General features: G+C 44.1%; 1 protein-coding gene across 13 annotated transcripts in view; it reads right to left on the bottom strand.

Moving 5' to 3' along the window:
- Positions 1-19,782, bottom strand: part of LOC114766508 (voltage-dependent calcium channel subunit alpha-2/delta-1) — a 67,282-nt gene that overhangs the window by 34,800 nt on the left and 12,700 nt on the right. For all 13 annotated transcript variants that reach the window (XM_028957273.1, XM_028957275.1, XM_028957276.1 and 10 more), the window contains exons 4-9: positions 9,696-9,755; positions 7,575-7,610; positions 7,046-7,175; positions 2,693-2,824; positions 1,086-1,155; positions 871-921 (exon numbers count right to left, since the gene is read on the bottom strand). In XM_028957273.1, the coding sequence (XP_028813106.1) occupies positions 871-921; positions 1,086-1,155; positions 2,693-2,824; positions 7,046-7,175; positions 7,575-7,610; positions 9,696-9,755 (479 nt within the window). The remainder of the gene's footprint in view (positions 1-870; positions 922-1,085; positions 1,156-2,692; positions 2,825-7,045; positions 7,176-7,574; positions 7,611-9,695; positions 9,756-19,782) is intronic.

Here is a 19,782-nt window from a genome sequence, read left to right as displayed (position 1 = left end):
GAAAATGTATTCCAATGGTAGCCCTAGTTAAATTACTAAATATTGCATTTGGCACCGCAAAGACACTAAATAAACCCAATTGCACGACAGCAACACGCTTTCATTAGGGACATCTCCAAAAAAATTTGCTTATAGGCAAATTTCCAGGTGCCAACGGAATTTTATGCATGCATAAACATAAACCCACAGAAGACGTTTCGGTGATCATTAAAACAACATGCAGCATACACATGGGGGGGCAGATCCACAATAACGACTGAGGTGCACAACACATAATCCACAGAAACTATCACTGCATGTTCGAATAAAGCTCCGGCAGGCTGGAGGCATCAGCTCATTCACCGCGGACAGCGACTCATTTTCTCCTCGGCCCGGACGCCGCGTCTCTCGCTCGCTGCTTGTTTAAATGAAAGATTCATGAGGAACGCCGCATCGCTGGCACACATTTATTAAAGCGATGGGATAACTCACGGCGCATCAGGCATGGGTTTCACTGCGCTTGACTGGATAAATTATATTCACAGACGTGCACTCACACACACACACACACACACACACACACACACATTTGCATTGTTAAAGTCCTGACACCGCGGTAAGCCGACAAAAAAGGATATTTCTTTGTCAGCTGTAGCCAATAGCCTAATTTTTTATGCTTTGCGTATACAAGAAACTTTAATTAATGGTCAGTGGACCACTATACGCCCACCACCACCTGAGTGTCACATGCCACACCCTTATCTGGTCAGCAGAGATGGCCAGGAACTGACCACAGATGAATCAGGTAGTGTTCAGCACATGAACAGGAAACAGAGGGTGGGTGTCTCCAATAAAGTGTCCAGAGCCTGTAGAAATATGGGAAGTACTCACGCGTCTACTAGGATCAGCATGTCTTTGGGAGAAGCTGCTCCCTGAATGTACCTGTGAACGGAGGAGAGAAAAATCAATAAACGTCTCCACACACGCAGAGTGTCTCATATATTAATAAAAAAAAAAAAAATGGCAACAGCAGCATCAACAGACTACTCCCCTACGCTCATACTAATAAATCAAGAACGATAATTAAAACGAAGCGAGCTGCTTACCACGGCCTGCGCCGAACGTCGTACAGGTCAATTTTACTGGGAGTTTTCCTCGAGTCCATCCATGGAGATGCTGGACGTTGAGAGGGGAGAAGATTTTGACCCTTAACTCAAATTAGTATGGAGCGTTACACGGTTTCACTGTATGAATCCCTCAAACATCATGGCCCGCCATCTGGCCTCCGGTGTTCATTTAAAACCTACCTTTCTCCCGCTTATTCACTCATTCACCGCCCTCAGTCTTAACAGTGGAAGTGTATTACACGCTCTTTGCCAGCGGTGACATTTTCGGGGCCTGTTCATGTAAAGACTGCATGGTTCACACTGCACACTTGTCATTAGCAGGCGACAGTGCTTCTGTGGTTTGAGGTGCCTCAAGGTCTGGAGGTCTGGATAACCTCTTATTCCTGTTGGAAGGTTTAAACAAGTTCTGATTGATTTAACAGTTGATTTCTTCTAATCTTGAAACGCTGGATTAAAAACCTTGTAATCTGGCAACGCCCTTTGCTCCTGCATTCCTTCTCCAAATCCAGGGTCAAGGTGGGACTTTGTGAGGTGGGGACAGTGGCAGGCAGGCAGGGTTTTATCGAGGAAAGCAAAACGGTGTATCCACGGCTCAAGATGCCACGGTGGAACACGAGAACGCTTTTCTCTAAAACAGGAGTTCGGTTTCTGAAAAACCTGCGTCCACATGGGAGCGTTATCTGAGATGTTGACATTCACACAAAGAAATGAACGCCCTCCACACCTGTAAGTGGCGCTGTAACTCCCCGTCCCCCTGTCTTTTCATTAGAAATGTGCAGCGCAGAGAGGATTCCTTGCAGTTGCTGCAGCACAACCACGAATGTGTTATCCGCCATTGGGTTTGTCGTTATAAGTCTGGTAATACGTCCCCAACCAGGAAAAAAGAAATTCTCTCTGGAGCCCGTGCTAGAAAACAACCGATCTGGGTCCCCTGAAACGCCGTTTCTGTGTGGACGCAAGGTCAGTTTGGACGGACATTTTTAGAGACAAAATGAGGCCAGAGAGAGTAGTCAAGAAGGGGTCAATCCATGAATCCGTGTCAGTCCAGGGAAAAAGCCAAACAGGAACAGGAAACATGAATCCTTCAGAAGAATTGCAGAAGCACAGAGAAAATTTCTAATTATGAACGAGCGAAGACCTAATGTCCTGGCCGTGTTTTTTTTATAGTTCTGGACTTATTTGGGGGTTGCGTTACATTAACGACATTTACCAGACGCCCTTATCCAGAGCGACTTACAGTCAGTAGTTACAGGGACAGTCTTGCTCAGGGACACAGTGGTAGTGAGTGGGATTTGAACCTGGCTCTTCTGGTTCATAGGCAAAGTTCTTACCCATTATGGGCTACTACCACCCCATTGGTTTCTAGTTTGTGGGGGTTTTCCAGGGGTGTCTATGCCCCTTCTGTTGGGGCGTGTGGTCCCGTGAGGACCATGACAGACTTTTATAAATAGACAAAAAGATCTAACTACAACAAAACTTTTTTAAATACTGAAAAATAATATAGGCCACAAAATATGGACACAAAATATGAAGACACAATTTAAGTATGAGTTTAAGGTTGGTGAATGTGCCCACGGAATAAGTACCTGGATAGTAGCGAGCTAGTCCGGTAGCGCTGCCAAAAACCTGCCAGAGGAGGGTGGGGTCGTCTTCTCGGTTCTTCTTAAAGACATCCTCCAGAGCTTCGGTCCAGTTCAGTTCATTCAGAACTATGGTGGCTGCACAAACACGAACATATTGCGTTAAGTGGAGTTGTCTACAAGTGGAGTTGTCCACAGTACGAAACAGAACGAGGAGGTACACCATAATAACATTGTAATAAAAAAGTGTGAAAACGTGGTAGTGTTTCATTCAGTGCTGTCCAGGAGGGTAACGCCCAGACCTGACATTCATATAAGCTTTGCTCTGATTGGTTGTGCAGAGCACACTTGCAGGAAGTAGCTGGGATTTTGGGGGGAAAACAGTTGCTAAAGGTGCTAGATGTTATATTAAAAAATGTGGGTCTTTATTGCCAGTAAATCGCCTGCAGAACCCTTCCGTTTCCAACAGGTCCGTACACCCGTCGTACGGGAGCTTCAGTCATCGGGGCCGTGATGTAATTACCAGCTTTCACTTTCAACACATGTACAGCACAGCGGGAGTGGCTCGGCGTTGCGGGGGTTCCTCGGTTCTAGCCCTTTCCTGGGGCGCCGTGCACCGTGGGGTGCAGGAGAGTTACGTCTACAGTCGAAGATTTTAGAATCTGTTCTTTTTGCCTCCGTCTGTTGCTTGAATTGAATTAGCATAAGGAACATCATTGTTTCAGCTCACCTCCATCCACCAGACGGAGGTGATGCCAGATTCGCGTTCTACGGCCCCTTTAAACAGGGTGACTGGCAGCCGAGGGGGTCAGAGTTTGTGCGTAGATCACTGCCACCAGATTACGATCACCAAAAAGCTGAAAAACTGAACAATGGAAAGAAACAATCTTATCTGCACGGCGTCTCAAGGGGACACGTCCTCCAAGGCGGCGAGTTCTAAAGCAGATAGACGCGGCTGCATTTGGAAAAAATCTTCTGTCTGCTCCCGTGCCGTGCCGCGCAAGTAAATGGGCCGAGGAAGAGTTTTACCCTCCCTCTCCAGAGATGTCTCCGGCTGAAACGGATATAAACGATCTCCAGCATGGAGAAACATGGGAAGCAGCTAGAACGTGTAGGACTACTGTGTGACACCCCGAAACGCTTTCTAAAGAGAGGTAAACCGTGAGGAAAGGCTGACAGATGCCAAACTGCATAATAACCGGACACCCCGGCGGCGTGATGTTCTTCATCAGCACGTACAGAGGAGGTCGGGAGAGAGTGTCTACTGCCGTCTATAAGACATGGTGCAGGAGCTGCGATGGCTTGGGGCCGCACGTCAGAACTGATCCACCATAGATTGACCAAATCCACAAGATATGACACCTTCTCCGGCCGTGTTCACATTTCACCGCACCTAATGAGTCTTGGGGCGTCAATAAAGTTGGAAGAGTTGCGATGGCACTGCAGCGCGCCAGTCATTTGTTTGGTTCCGCGGCGCCCCTCGGTGGATTCTGTCGGAGGGGCGCGTTAACACCACTTCCTCTCCGTGCGTCTCCCAGGCCGGTGTAAATCTGTCTGTTATCTCTCCTAATGACCCTGAGTTTTTGTTGGCGCCTGGCACCCTCCCTAAAACACGCCGCTTTATCCGGGAAAATCCAATTTTCTGCCCAGTGGGAGAAAAGGGCCACAGACATTTATGTCTGTGTGTGTGTGTGTGTGTGTGTATGTGTGTGTTTCCGTGCCACTGCAATGCTTTTCTCTCTCATTGACTTTCAGGTTTATAGGTATTCTGGTAGTACCTCCAGTCCTGAAAATAACCCGTTCCCAAAACTACACCTAAATTCCACTTACCAGGACAAATAGCCTGGACCTTCAGTAGTCTAGAAATACCAAACACACATACACATGTGCAGATCATAATCATTCATCTAGACTCTTCTCCGTCTTGGTGGAATGAACTTCCCCTCGAGGTCAGAACAGCTCAGTCACTGAGTATCTTCACACGGCAGCTCAAGACCTTCCTCTTTAGAGAATATTTAGATGAACTTGTAACCTTCTTCTTGTCTGACGTCTGTATAGAAACTAGAACAGAGTGAATAAAAAGGCTGTATTCATAATTGGGGGTCCTAATGAACCAGAATTGATCACTTCATCGATGGTAACATGGAAGCACGTTATAAGTCGCTCTGGATAAGGGCGTCTGATAAATGCTTTAAATGTAAATGTAAATGTAAATAATCACTTGAGCGTGTCATGTGTTGAAACTATGATTCTGAAAACATAATTAAAGTTCTTCAGAAATAATTCCACACCAATAAAAAAGGTCTGGGTGGGTAGTTAGCTCCTCCTCTCTAGAATACGGATCATCAGCAATTTAGTGGTAGTGTTTCATAGACATTGCGCCCCTTGCGCTGTGAAAATATGTCTCACGGTGTTTTTAGAAGGGGGCAGCTGCTGCTTTTCGTGAAGCGCGTTGAGCTGAGTCTCTGCTGTTGTGCAACACGCTCAAATGACTCAATTGCTAAAACTGGGTCGGGCTCAGCTCAGTATTTACAGCTCTAGTATAAATATTGTAAATAAGTCGGGTCGGGTCGAGCACGATGCACAGTACAGACTGTGTATATCGGTCAGCAAAGACGACCTTCCGGTCTATAGTACCCATCCTTTTCCTGTGATTCGCTGCTTGTACATTGGTGCTTTGGTGATTGGCATGATGTAAATTTGTTTGATGAAATATGAATATTTAAATATTTAAATGTTTATTTTATTTTCCATTTTCGTCCACCGTCGTCAGGTGATAAGTTATCACGAGAGATGCGAAAATGGATGCGGAGAAGGTGAAATGGAGGCTATCTTATGTTTTAAACCCTCTGATTTACCCACATATTTCCTTAACCTCTTAAGGAAGAAATAAACTTGCTGTTAACTATGTAGGTATGTACATTTGGTCTGTTTCCTGTGTTTTTTTCCTGTGTTTTTGTGAACATACTCAAAAATGAACGGAACGTGTACAGATGAGATACCTGTGATGTTTAATATTTTATATATGCAGTGTTGCGAGATCTTGGTTTGCGGCCTCAACATGGTCCCCTGGTGGTAAAGAGTACATACTACAGATTACGAAGTGTACAGACAGCTATGCACGGATAGGCATATGTAGCTCACAGCAAGTACATTTCTGGCTAAAGTCTAGTGCTTGTAGTGCATACAGAGAAAGCCGGGCTTTTAAAAAGCTGCACTTGGGTCAGGTTGGATTTAGTCGGGCTTGGGCCAAATTTTGATGGGCTCAGGCAGGGTAAGGCCTGACTCTTTAGGCCTGATTACAGCTCTAGACACCAGCATGGCTAATTGATGCCTCAGAACATTCAACACAACACACAAACATTACCAATTAGGGAAATTACCATGGCACTTTTTTGACAGGTTCTTGCTGCTTGTGTGTAATGTGTGTATATTTATAATATTCTGCATGCAAAGTGTATATATGTGTGTATATTTATAATATGAGTCATGTGAATGTGTATGAGTGTGTATATTTATATAGGGTGGTAGTGGCCTAGTGGATAACACACTTGCCTATGAACCAGAAGTCCCAGGTTCAGACCCCACTTGTGTCCCTGAGCAAGACACTTAACCCTAAGTTGCTCCAGGGGGGACTTCCCTGTAACAACTCATTGTAAGTTCTCTGCTTTTAACCCATCACCCTTGGTGAGCAGTGGGCAGCCATGACAGGCGCCCGGGGAGCAGTGTGTGGGGACGGTGCTTTACTCAGTGGCACCTTGGCGGCATGATAGGCCACCACTGCCCTATGGTATATGTGTATATATTTAAAATATACTTTATGTGAGTGTGTATATGTGTGTATATTTATAATATACTTTATGTGAATGTGTGTGAGTGTGTTCTGTACTAGCATGGCAAGGTCGGCGTTTTAGGGACGTCTTTAGCCACAGGACCAGACGCTGACCCAGCATGCATTCAGTGCTGAGAAACATATTGCATGACCCTGCCTTCCACTCACCTTTCTCTGCCTCACACACACACACACAAACACACCCTGAACCTTTTGTAAAAACAGCTGAAGAGATCACATTTCAGTATGGAATCTGCAGAACAGAGAGGACAACTGAACACTGAATGACTATGTGTGTGTGTGTGTGTGTGTGTGTGTGTGTGTGTGTGTTTGTGTAATTACATAAACAAAAAACATGTTTCAGGTGTGTTTGCATGAAATGTGCCATTGTCATCATCATCACTGAAGTTGGACCAGTAGTTCTTCAAACAAAGCCATAAAAGTTAAATGCAGTTCTACACTGACAGGTGTGTGTCCTCCCCGCCATCAGCGCATACAGAACCCCCGTGTCAGAGGGTGTTACTCACAGCCGTCATATATGTCTGTAGGTATGTGCACCGCTGACAGGTTGTAGGACGTGAGGCGCTTGAATGACGGGTCCTCCTTGAAATCTGGCCGGATCCGGTTCTTCTTTCCCTCCGTTTCGTTGACATCAAGCTATGGGGGAAGACGGGGCAAGGAAGCGGGACGTGAGAACACTGCAGAGCGTGATGTGTGTGAGTGTGTAACGTTCAGCCATAATATTCAGCATTCAATGTCTTAAACTGAGCTCCAAAATAATTTACGTATCCTTTTACACTTCCAGTTGCCGATATTGATATAATATGGTATGTAATGAGTAAATTATGAAAAAAAAGAACATTATTTTAAGTAGATGAACAGTGATCACAAAAAAACAATACTTTCCATGACTGCAATCACTTGTAATCCACTGATCTCCCTGTCCAGTTGTTTAGGGCTCGATAATTTGATCATATTGGTCATAGGATATGTTTAGGCCGTTTGTCAAATAGAAGAAGACTAGTGCGATATCGGAGTAAAGAAAACTGCACTCACGTTGTCCTTGGCATTGTAGTAAACGATGTCCCCCTCCTGCAGGACAGAGGAAAGAGACGTCACCGCTGCACTCACGTCCACGTTGTGCACGTTGTTACAGCTCAACTGTTATAGGTTTTGTCTAGACTTTGCATCAAGCTGTCATTTTAGTTTTTATTAGTCTTAGTCACGTTCATATTATTTTAGTCTTATCAATTTTCAGTTGACTAAAAGCCTGAGCATTTTAGTCATATTTTAGTCAGAATTATTCATAAATATTTTATCCTGAAATCTAATTAATGCCGTGATGGGGAATTACGGAAGTGACGTCATCTGTGCAAAGATACAGGAAACAGAATCCACATTAAAATAAAGCAAATACACTAGTGGAACGGCTCATTTTCGTCAATGAAAATAAAGAAACATTTTAGTTTAGTTTTTATCTTGTAAACCATATTTAGTCTAGTTTTTTATTCGTCAGCAACATATTTAATTGTGGTTATCATCAGCATTTACGTCTCATCTTAATCACGTGAAAAAGGTTTGTTGCTGAAGGTATTTCTTCATAAATTTCGTCGACGAAAACAACACTGCTGCTGACCAGGTTAACTGGTGACTTGTTCATGCATGTGGTCTGACAAGCTGAAACTGACAAAATGAAAGAGTGGAAAGTGCTACCTGATTCTGTTAAAGATTATTTTAACTTGAACTAAACTATCCAGATGCCGTCAAAGTGTCAGTTTTAACATATGACTAAAAACACAAAAAAATGCATAAAGTAAAAGGGAGAACTTGTTTGACATTTTTACGTAATGAATTCAGGCTGCCCGCCATGTTACCAATCGAAACAAAAGTGTTCCAGCTCCTCAACGACTTGCTAAATCCTGTCTGACTGTGGATGTGTCCTTAGAAACGGCTCATTAGCCGGAGCCCTTTTCAATTGAATTTCTCTCAAGATTTTCCCAAGGCTTCCACTCTCACCCTGGATGCCAAAACGAGGGGCGACGCCACCCTGGACAATTAAAGCCCACGCATTATCACAACCATGGCGACCCTTTTATGAAAGATCAAGATGGAGAACTGTGATTTTTTTTTGTTAATAGGCCGGTCACCCATTCAGCACCAGTATTGTCCATTTATACCATAAACTATAACTATTATCAGCCAATATTTATCATCATAAACAGAAACAAAATCAAAATCATGTTTCACTGTTTTCACACATTTGAATGACAATAATGTCAGTCATAATGTTGGATCATTCAGACAATACTTAATGCCAATACTCTGTGGACCAAAAAGTGTAAATCGAGTCAAAATGTTAAACCAACGCGTTCATTCATTTTGCAAATAATTAATTGTTATTTAGTTTTTAGGAATACAACTATTTCAGAGGCAAGTGTGGGGAAGTGAATGGGAAACACGTCTGGCGACGAGCCACCGCAGCTTTAGATTGTTCATTTTAAAAAATGTTGATTTTCTCAAGGCCCAAGCACATTTATGGACACATTGGCTAATCAGTAGTGGGCTATGTTGTGGTGAAACATCTACTGGTTGCTGCTCACATGCTCCCTGCATGGCAGGCACACCCACCTTCAAGGAAAAATTAGTAAAATAGGCACAAATGATAATTTGCCTACAAACTCATCAGAATGTGATTAAAATAATTACCGTGCAAGCCATGAAAGGTTGTTACCAACTATTCGCATAACCAGTGTGTAAAACACAAAGACACAGTAGACCTGTGTGCGTGTGTGTATATGTGTGTGAAAGGGGAAATCAAACCCTTAACCGCACGCTGAGGGTGCGTGAGATGAAATGAAATCTACAGATACATATGCAGGAGGCACTCAGTGAGATTTGGTCCATTAACACACACACACTCACTCACACACTCACACTCAGTTGTCTTGCTGGGCCACCTCACCAGAATGAGCCTCACCTCCACACAAAGTGGGTCAGTTGTGCGCCTGATTAGATTCCCTCCTGCCTGCACCCCCGCGCCCCTCCAGCCATGCCCCGGCCGCGCCGCCACTCATTAATTTTACATTCCATCCCCACCAAGCAGAGGCTCGTTTATGATGAGATATTAGAGGCCTTCCAACATCACGCATAAAACCACAAGATCACGGAGAACCTCACCGCAAAGTCGTCCTTCCACTGGTGCTGCATCTGCAGGTTCTCAGCAGCTGTGGCCAGAGCCTGCAGACAGACAGACAGACAGACAGACAGGAATGCATTAGGGGCAACTGAAAAATTTTCAATTCATCAAATGTAACAAATTCTTCATGATGTGAAAACCCAAACTTCCTGCTGCGGTCATAAATCAGCCCAAAAAGGGTCAAAACTGGATGGACAGAACGTATCCACAGTTACACTGCAGAATTATGCGATGGCAGGAGACACCATGAAACCTCTTCCGTTGTGATTGAGTTGGATAAAAGCATGATTTTTAATATTAAATCTGTCTTACTGAACAGCACAGGACGTGTTTCACCATGCCAGTGAATAATAAAATAATAACGCTCATAAAGCAAAAGCTCAAAAAGTCATGTGATGGAAATAATGTGACTGGTCAGGGCAGTAGGCAGGGAAAAAGCAAGAACAGAGACCTAAGGTGGCCTAATCGAAACGTTGTGGGTTCAAATCCTGGCCCGTCAAGGTGCCACTGAGGTCCTCTTGATCGAGGTACCGTCCCCACACACTGCTCCCCGGGCGCCTGTCATGGCCGCCCACTGCTCACCAAGGTGACTGGTTAAATGCAGAGGACACCTCTTGTTGTGCTACAGGGCATCACAATGACAATCACTTCACTTTTACTGTCACCATGGAGTACAGCATTTCAGCAGACATTATTTACAGACTGAAACACGAATGTATGCAAAAAAAAAATCCATCCAGGGGGTAAATGCTCCAGAATTTCATTCATTAATATTAAACAAGGTTGGTGCAGGCACATCATGGATCCTCATCTTCTCCTACCATCAAGCTGACCAATTTCTGAGTCTAATCATCATAGTTCTTTTTTTTTTTGGAAGGGGTTCATCATTGCATTACCAGGAACCACTAAAACTGATATTTACTCATTGCCACACAATATGAATACTTAGACATTAAGAATGAAAAAAATAAAATAGAAAAAAAAAGATAATGAAAGGTTTATTTCTTCTGAAATATTTACATAGCTCATAACACAAAGATCATTTTAGCATAATGGACTCTGCATGAAATATTAAAAAGGATGATTGAAAGATTGCGGTGCCGGATGCAGCTCCCCTGCAGGCGGTGTATTTTTCCTCATGCTCTGTGACTCAGCAAAAATGATAACCAGGAAGAACACACACGACGATGTAGAAAACGTGTCTGTGGGCCAAATGGGACACCTGAAACATCAGCTGTAGACCAAGGCGACGTGTCAGGTGACCCCAGGGCCATGTTTTGGTACCGTGCACTGATGGACAGGTGTGGATAGTACATGGTACCAGCACGACACACACCCAGGACAAGATAAGATGAGAGACATGATGTGGCACCCTCCAGATATCAAATGCACATAATCCACCACCGTCAGGCAGACGTGGAGGACGAGGACAGGAGAGTGGAATTCGCCGTAATGAGGGCTCAGAACAGCGACTGTGGCCTTTCCCCAATCACACCGACGCCACTTGTCCCGGATCCGACAGCAAGTGGAAACACTCGAGTGAGAAAGGCCAGGCCGCTCTACTGCGCGAGGTCAGTCGGGAAAGGTTAATTAGACGTTGAGCGCCGCCGCTGGGTTGATCTCGTATTAGCCAGTTGATCTCTGTAGAAAACCCCCATTCCAATTATACCAGCGCCGGAGATCACACGTGTCAAGGATCACAGTGGGACTTCAGCCACAGTAAAACCCGAAATAAAATGTTATGTGCTGTCTTCACACACACTACCAGGCAAAAGTCTGGACGCCCCTACTCTGTGGCGGCTATGGAGAGTAAGATGGAGCCATTTTGAAGAATCCAATAGAAGAAACATCTTCAGTGTTTGTTGTATCGTGAGAAAGTGAAGAATGCTTGATGAATGCTTTTTCCTATTTTTACCTTCATGGCTGCTTTGTTCACTGTTGATATCAAAAGCCGCTTGATGAGATGCTCGATAACATGAGTGAATGATAAGAAAGTGTTCAGCATGAACCTTCAGGACTGTTGGAAACTGTCCCCGTCGTCCAACTGAGAGAAGATGAGAGTGTGAAATGTTGCCATCACAGCAAAAGCTCCCTGATTTGGAGAGACGCAAATCTTGATCTTTTTGTTTATTACATAACCTCACATGTGTTAGTTTGCATCTTCATTTTTGTTCTATAATGTTAAAAATGTAAGACCTATACATGAGTAGGTAGGTCCAATCTCTATCTCACTCGCTCTACTGTAACAGACTAATTAAATATTGCTAAATGTTGAATAAGAAATAAAGAAATGGATAAGAAATAAATTAATAAAACTTATAGTCATGTGGATGACATCCATATGGAAAACCTCTGCTGTTTACCTCTAGCCCATGCCCATGCCTACTTTTGTTAGGCACATTTTAATATGTCCCAATAATGTCAAAACTTGACTGCTACGTATAAATGTGTAGTAGTTTCACATTCAAGTACATTTACATTTACGGTATTTATCAGATGCCCTTATCCAGAGCGACTTACAATCAGTAGTTACAGGGACAGTCCCCCCCCCTGGAGACACTCAGGGTTAAGTGTCTTGCTCAGGGACACAATGGTAGTAAGTGGGGTTCGAACCTAGGACTTATGGTTCATAGTCGAGTGTGTTACTCACTAGGCTACTAACATATTCAAAAGTAACTGTGGCATGATGGGAGATCAAGATATTAAATCCGAATAGAAAGCAATAGTAAACAATGTTGTGTTGAAAACAGTGTGATGTTGTCATAGCAATGGTGGTAACAGAAGCCTCATTAAAGGCCTCATTCGTTAGCAGAGCTCATCTCTGCGGTTGCCATGGAAGTCCTGACAAGAAATTAGTATCGGCCGGGCCGAGGCATCACCTCCCCCCCTTCGTCTCACGCTGCACTGCCATGCCCCTCCCACTTATCCACCACCAAGGCTCTTCAGTAGGCCACGCCCACTAGTGCTTAATGATTGCTGCTTGTGGTTCTTTTCCGGCCATTTTCTCATTACGTGCCCGAGGGAGGAGTTTGCACGCGTAATGGGGTCGCGGCTCGTTTGTTAGCGGCTGGCTGCCACCACGTGTCGATACGTCACATGAACGTGTGACACCGCGGGATATATAGAGCCCGGCCAATTTATCAAGCACATTTCAATAACCGCAACTGGAGTTTGATCAATAGCCCCACTCCAGGCCAATCAATAGCTTCGCTGGAGACCAATCAGACGGCCGTCGCTGGATTTATTTACGGAGAACTGAGCCCATGTGCTCCCATAACCCCTCCCGCTTCAACTTACGTCCTTGAAACAGTCGCTCAGCATTCAAACCGAAGCAATAAAAATCATATTAATGATTAAATATTAAAGATCAATTCCCTTCCGGTCAAAATTCAACCCAGTGAGAAAAAAATTAAAGGTCTACGCGCAGATGAAGGTCCCCTTCGGTAATTACTCCTACTTATGAACGCGTCGGAACATCCCGAGCATCGAGAGCTACGGTCTTATTCCAAGCAACGGTCTCATAGACAGCAGATGAGAACTGGAACCCATTTGCAGTGGTTCTTCATAAATGATTCAGCTGGAGAAGCTGCACCTCTCCTCGGGCTAAGAAATCCCGGCTGGCCTTCAACTGCGTCGCCCACAGGTCGTCCCTCATTCTTCATGGCCCTTTGAGGCAAGGAACCAGTCAATGCATGATTTTAACTAGGACTTCTGTACCAGTAAAGTTGCAGGTGTCGTATTTGACCACATGACTTGGTCACAGGAGTGGGTCTGAGTCACACATAATACAAACATATTTCATTTTAGAAGAATATGTGCACATAAGTGGGCATATTGGGTGTTACATTCATCAGTTCATCAAGAATTAAAGAGCCCGACAACCTGTAGGTTGGTGTTGGAAGTGGGCGTGGCCAAATTCACTGGAATTAAAGCGCCTGATAACCTGCATGCTGGTGTGGGTAGTGGTTGTGGTCATGTTGACTGGAATTAAAGCGCCTGATAACCTGCATGTTGGTGTTGGTAGTGGGTGTGGTCATGTTGACTGGAATTAAAGCGCCTGCATGTTGGTGTTGGTAGTGGGCGTGGTCACGTTCACTGGAATTAAATCGCCTGATAACTTGCATGTTGGAGTTAACATTGACAGGAGGGGGTTTAAATTTAGGGGGTGTGAGAGCTGTAGGGGGTGTGAGAGCTGTTAATCATGCCTACAAGCTCCTCCCCTCTTCATATTTTTCTTTAATTAAGATACACCTGGCGCCTGGTTGCACCTGGCTCACACATACAAACACACACAAACATACACACATTACCATTCTACCAGAATAGCTGTATACCTACAGAAGCACACAGGTACAGAAACAGATAAAAGGAGGCTTTTGTCAAGTTTTATGAGCATGCCATCAGCACCCTGCAGGCCACCAGAGGAGTAGATTGCTAATGACCCCTCCTATCATGGGCACCACCTGTTTTGTGCACTTGGCGTCAAGAAAATGTGGCCAATCCATCAAAACTAATAGCACTTGGCATTTCCCCTGCTTTAATCACCGCACTGCACCAAACATCGTCAGACTACGCACCAGGCAGGAGATGAGACCTTCAGTGGCATGACCAAGGAACATAGACATACCAAGATATGTTGTCTGGTGAGAAGAAAAATTGTATTATATATAGTTTGCTTGTCATTTAAGAGATAAAATTGTTGTGAATGGAACGATAAGGCTAAAAATAAAAATAAAAATAAAAAGGTGAAATGAAGACATTAAATGCAGAAAACTATATAGGAATGGCAGGATGGAGGGATGAGCAGCATTGTATACAGAATACAGTTGTTGATATTTAACAGAACTAGACAGGAAATGTGGAAGATGAAAATTAATCTTCTGATTGGGTCTCATTTTTGCTTTCCAGAAACAGTTGCAATAAATAATTGCAACTGTGGATTTATTTTATAGTGAACAGTATTACATGAGCAGAGAGCGGTTGAACTGGTCTGGTTGTCCGAAATGGGACAAATTTTCGCCCTAGAGCCTCAAAGGACCTTCATTTGGTGACAGTCCAGCATAAATTCACATTAAAAATCTAATATTCCTACAGCAGGTCGATATGGAGCCACCTGCCCTTTACTGTTTCATAAGCGATGAGCCATGCTTTCACTTTCCGGCTGATAAACAGTGGAAAGAGAGCTGGGAGAGCGGCCATCAGAGGTCGTGTAGGCCAACGTGGATAGTTTTTAAAGCACTGAACACTATCAATCTTTTATAAAATAAAAAAAACATTATTATTATTACTGTGCATGGTTTGGACCGGTTCTGCACTAAAGATGAACAAAATCCAACTGGATTGCGTTTTTGTTCTCGCACCATCTGATGCGTGAAAACCATTGGTCCAACATGCCTGCTGTAACTCTGTCATGGTACCTGGATATATCTATTTTTTATTTGTCTGATTAATCCTGGTTCTACCGATCAACCGTGCTGGCGCGTTCCTCCTTTGGAATTGACACGACACGCACAAGCCTCACACTCATTATCTGGCAAAAGATCCCATTTTTAATTAAACCTCAGAAGACTTCAGCAGAAGACCCCCGATTCACGGACCCGTCATGCAGCACGCAAGACAAAAGCAACTTCATCTTGGTCTGAATAACAAATAACCAAGGAGCAAAATGAGGAAGATGAAAAACGCGGATTTTAATCAGGCTATATGAAAGTGAAGTGATTGTCATTGTGAACCACTGCAGCACAGCACACGGCGACACAATGAAACGTGTCCATTGTATTTAACCACCACCCTTGGTGAGCAGTGGGCAGCCATGACCGGGGCCTACTGATTACGGGGCCGCTTCTTTAACCGCTAGGCCGCCACCGCCCCATAAGTGCTCAGATTTCTGCATGTTTGGTTTGGTGGCTGTTGGTACGATACATTTCGAATCTGGCAACGCCTGCGCCAGGGTCTGTTCCTTTGCTCTGCTATGATGAAGTGCAGAGATTTGGTTCTCATTTCAGATCTACAGGGTCACGTGGAGCCCTGGTGTGTTAATGACTGGGAACAACCTCGCCCACTGTTACTACCTGAACGTTGGAGGCTGTGTGAATGAAAAGCTACAAGTCCTTGCGGGGGAACAGCCCACACCTGCTGCCCGCTTTAAAATGTAATAACATTAGAGAATTAGGCTGTGCAGAAATTGCATTAGGCCTTATTAGTGCTGATCTCCAGAGTGAATTATGGGGGAGGCTGTAACACTGGTTCGGATAAAAGGGAACCGATACGAAACGGAACCTCTAACAAAGAGAAGGGAAAAGCACAGAAAGCGTGGCCAGGCTTTGCTGGCATTCCTCTGCGGGCCTAGCGGTAAACGCCCGCGGCGGTCTGTATCAGAGCGGCAGGATTTAAGAGCCGAGGCCAGACCTGACCGCCCCCCGGGGACCAATTCCCCACTCCTCGGAATCTTCCACAAAGACGCGAGCGCGATCGCTGGGTGCGCAGTGGCTGCGGCATCCTCCCGTGGTCCTTCAGCACCAAAAAAAATCAAACTGTCTCTCCGTGTTCTGCCCAGAGCAGGTGCAACAAACACAAATCCGGGCCGTTCCGGGGATGGAAGGTTCTTGTAATTATTATCGATCATCTGATTACCGAGCCCAATTATGCGGGTCAGGGCTGCAGCCAGCCAGCATCAGAGAACCTTCAGGAAACCCACACAGATATGAGCTCAGCAGTAGGTGGATTTCCATGAGGAAGTGGATTTATTCATCGTATTAATCATACGGGTGAACAATAATTTCAGACAATGTGAGGATGAAAAATGTTTGCATTCCGAAAGTGGAAAAGCTTTTTTTTTTTTTTTTTTTTTGCATTTAAGTCACATGACCTGGCATCTGGCTTCCTCAAGAGCCATAAGGGTTCGATCATTGACACCATAAGCAGTAGGATCATGAAAATGGGGCACTTCTACAGTATATTCTGATTGGCCACTGTCAAATTCTGTCAATGCTCACTATTATGAATGTGAGGCACTTTTGAGTCACTTTTGTCCAGAGGAAGGACTTTTATTTGATCCCAAATATTGTGAATTAAAGATAATAATTCATATTCAGATATTTTTCACATAGATTACAACATACAGTATTCATGCAAGAATTGAAAGTGACACGTTTTCATCTGTAGCCCTACACACTCCACCACCCATACATGTACAAGAGAAACTGTGCGGTAGTTTGGTACGTCAGGCTGTGGCATGAAATGAAAATATCACTATTCTCAAATAGCAATTTCTGCAGGAATTTCAAATGAAAGATAATCCAACCTGGCAACCGTGTGTGCAGGGTTATTAAAATACTAAAGCTGGGCCTTTCAGAAACACACAGAGACCTAAAAGATGAAATATTTGTACTACAGCCTGCCAGCAGGGGCGCTAGAGCAGTAGTGGATTCATCTTTACAAATGCTGATTATTAAAAAGGAACTGGATTGCATGAACAGCAAAGTAACACGCAAACGCAGTCACTTAAACATGTCACATTAGTGTTATTCTTGCTATTTAGGTGCCTGAGCAAGTCTGTCTGAAAACCACCAAACACACACATCTCACTCCTGAAATAAATAAATCAGAAAACATCTGTTTCAGCGTGCTGAATGTGTGCACAGCCGTCTGCAAAATTTGCATCTTCACCTCATTAAGGTGTTCCAGTAAACAACTCTGATCAGACTCGATTAGTGGCAGGTCCAAAAGGTCTGTAAGGACGGGATGATCTGGATTATTACCAAATGCTATAAGGTCACACACAAAAACACGAACTTTCAACTTCAGTCAATATTGGTGCAATTATCTGAATCTGAACAACATTGATTATCTGCATAACACAACTAAGCTTGACAGATGGGTTGAGGGTTCAAGAGACAATAGAGGGTTCGTAAAATTTAGAAGCTGAAGATGAATATTTGTATCTATATTCCACACAGTTTCCTGCTGATCTGCTCCGGGAAAATGAGACCTTTCGCAGTGTTTGATGCAGGGGGGTAAAAACAGGAGCATCTGCTGAGGAGAGGCCGACTCTCCCATCAAACCCCCTCATTACGGAGGAGAGCATCGGTGCTAAATAAGGGCACGTTGCGAAGAAGTGGCCGCGCCCGTTCCGAACCGGCAGGAAGCAGCTAATGGGCTAAGAGAGACGCGTAACAAACAGCGCAGTGATGAAAGGACAGTATGACACAAATAAAACTGATATTTAAGTGGGAACACGGACAGATCTTCAGTTTCAAGCTGGGCTCTGCAACAAATTACTTTTGGGGAGCACTTGGCCTTTACCGCATTTGCCGATAAATAAGGACACTTAATCTTGCCGCAATGGAGAGGGAGTGTAACACGGTGACCATCTTCACGGCCTCCGCTCAGCCTGTGTTTAATGACCCATACGCATACACACTTGTGCACATACATGCATGCATGCGCAATGGCAACATCAGCACTCAATTGCTTTGCATGGACTTTCTAATGATATATAATCTAGCGCTCAGATTATATAAAATAGCCACCAAAATGTTAGGAATATTGTGGCAGTGGTTGGCCTAATCGACAGGTGCCACTGAGCAAAGCACCGTCCCCACACACTGTCCCCCCGGGCACCCCCTGCTCACTGAGGTGATTGTTAAAAGCAGAGGACGCGTTTCACTGTGTGCACTGGGTGCTGTGCTGAGGAGTAATTACTTCCATTTCACTCTCTTAAGAATATACATAAATCTAAAGTAGTATTTTAGTAATTAAGGGCGAAGGTTGTACCGTCCTAATTAATGAGCAACTGAGAATGTGGTATTAAGGCAAAAATTTTACAAAAATTACAACTGGCATGATGAGTAAAGTGCACACAGATGACGAGGAATAAAAAGCAGCAAAACTCAGACTCTAAAACTCCTAAACAAGGTGGGAGAGATTTGAAATCACATTATGAATTTCCCCACTTCTTTCCTTTAGATGAAATGTACTCAGTTGCCCACGATTTATACATAAATAATTGGAACTAATTGAAATGCCTCCTGACTCCTGTTAATAAACTCTGTTTATTGCTCCGTTTATTGGTACGATTCTGGTTTTAATTACAATTTTTATCTCTTAAGTCATAGTGAGGACCAGAAAAAATTGCCCCTTTTTTTTTACTATTACCACATGTTCCTGTGTTTGCGAGAACATATGATCTTAAAAAACCACACACACACACACACATGCACACCTTGAAAGTCTCATCTCTGTTCTCACGCTAACAGTTCACATCTATTATTAACATGAACATGAAGAGGGTGAATTATTCAATAAGGTCTTCTGCGCGCACGTGTCACAACAAATACACCATTTCCTCAGGAAAGTACTGCCAACGCAGCCGACCGAACGCCTGTGCTGAACGCCTGTATAGCGCAACGTGTGAAGGAATGTAGAATTGTGGGCAGAGTTAAAGCAGAATCACACACAGCACTACAATCCAGCGCTGACACAGTCAATAAATCCCATCATGCATCTGGGCTCAAGTGAGCTAAATGGATTGAGAGTGATGTGCGGTGCATTAACCTGGGTACAGGGTAATCAGATTATGGACAGGGCACTGTTTGGAGTGTGTGTGGGTGTGTGTGTGTGTGTATCTCCCATCATTATCAAGACTTTTGATTGACGATGAAGTTGGCCCTCCAGATCCCGAGTGTCATAGGGTGGAGAAGCAACGCCCACATCCCCACCCCACCCACAACCTCCTCACATCCACAGACACCATACGGACATGAGAAAAGAGGAGGCTCAATAATTCATCACCCGAAGGGAGAGGATCAAACGGGGGGCGCGGAGCACTGCCAGCACACATCACACACACACACACACACACACACACACACCGAATCACAGAAGTCTATCAGTGTACATTTTCACCACACACGCCTCACATGAACACTTCAAAGATCACAGGCAGAACACAACACACATGCATAAATAGTTCAAATGCAAGATTAGAGAGACATGACAAATTCACCAGGATGAAAATGTAGTTAATAAAAAAATATATATCAACAGACTGAGATTCCCAAGGTTGCA

The sequence above is a fragment of the Denticeps clupeoides genome, chromosome 17, assembly GCF_900700375.1.
Source record: "Denticeps clupeoides chromosome 17, fDenClu1.1, whole genome shotgun sequence".
Lineage (NCBI taxonomy): Eukaryota > Metazoa > Chordata > Actinopteri > Clupeiformes > Denticipitidae > Denticeps > Denticeps clupeoides.
The sequence above is the reverse complement of the archived record's forward strand: the minus strand, read 5'-3'. Positions and strand labels throughout refer to the sequence as shown.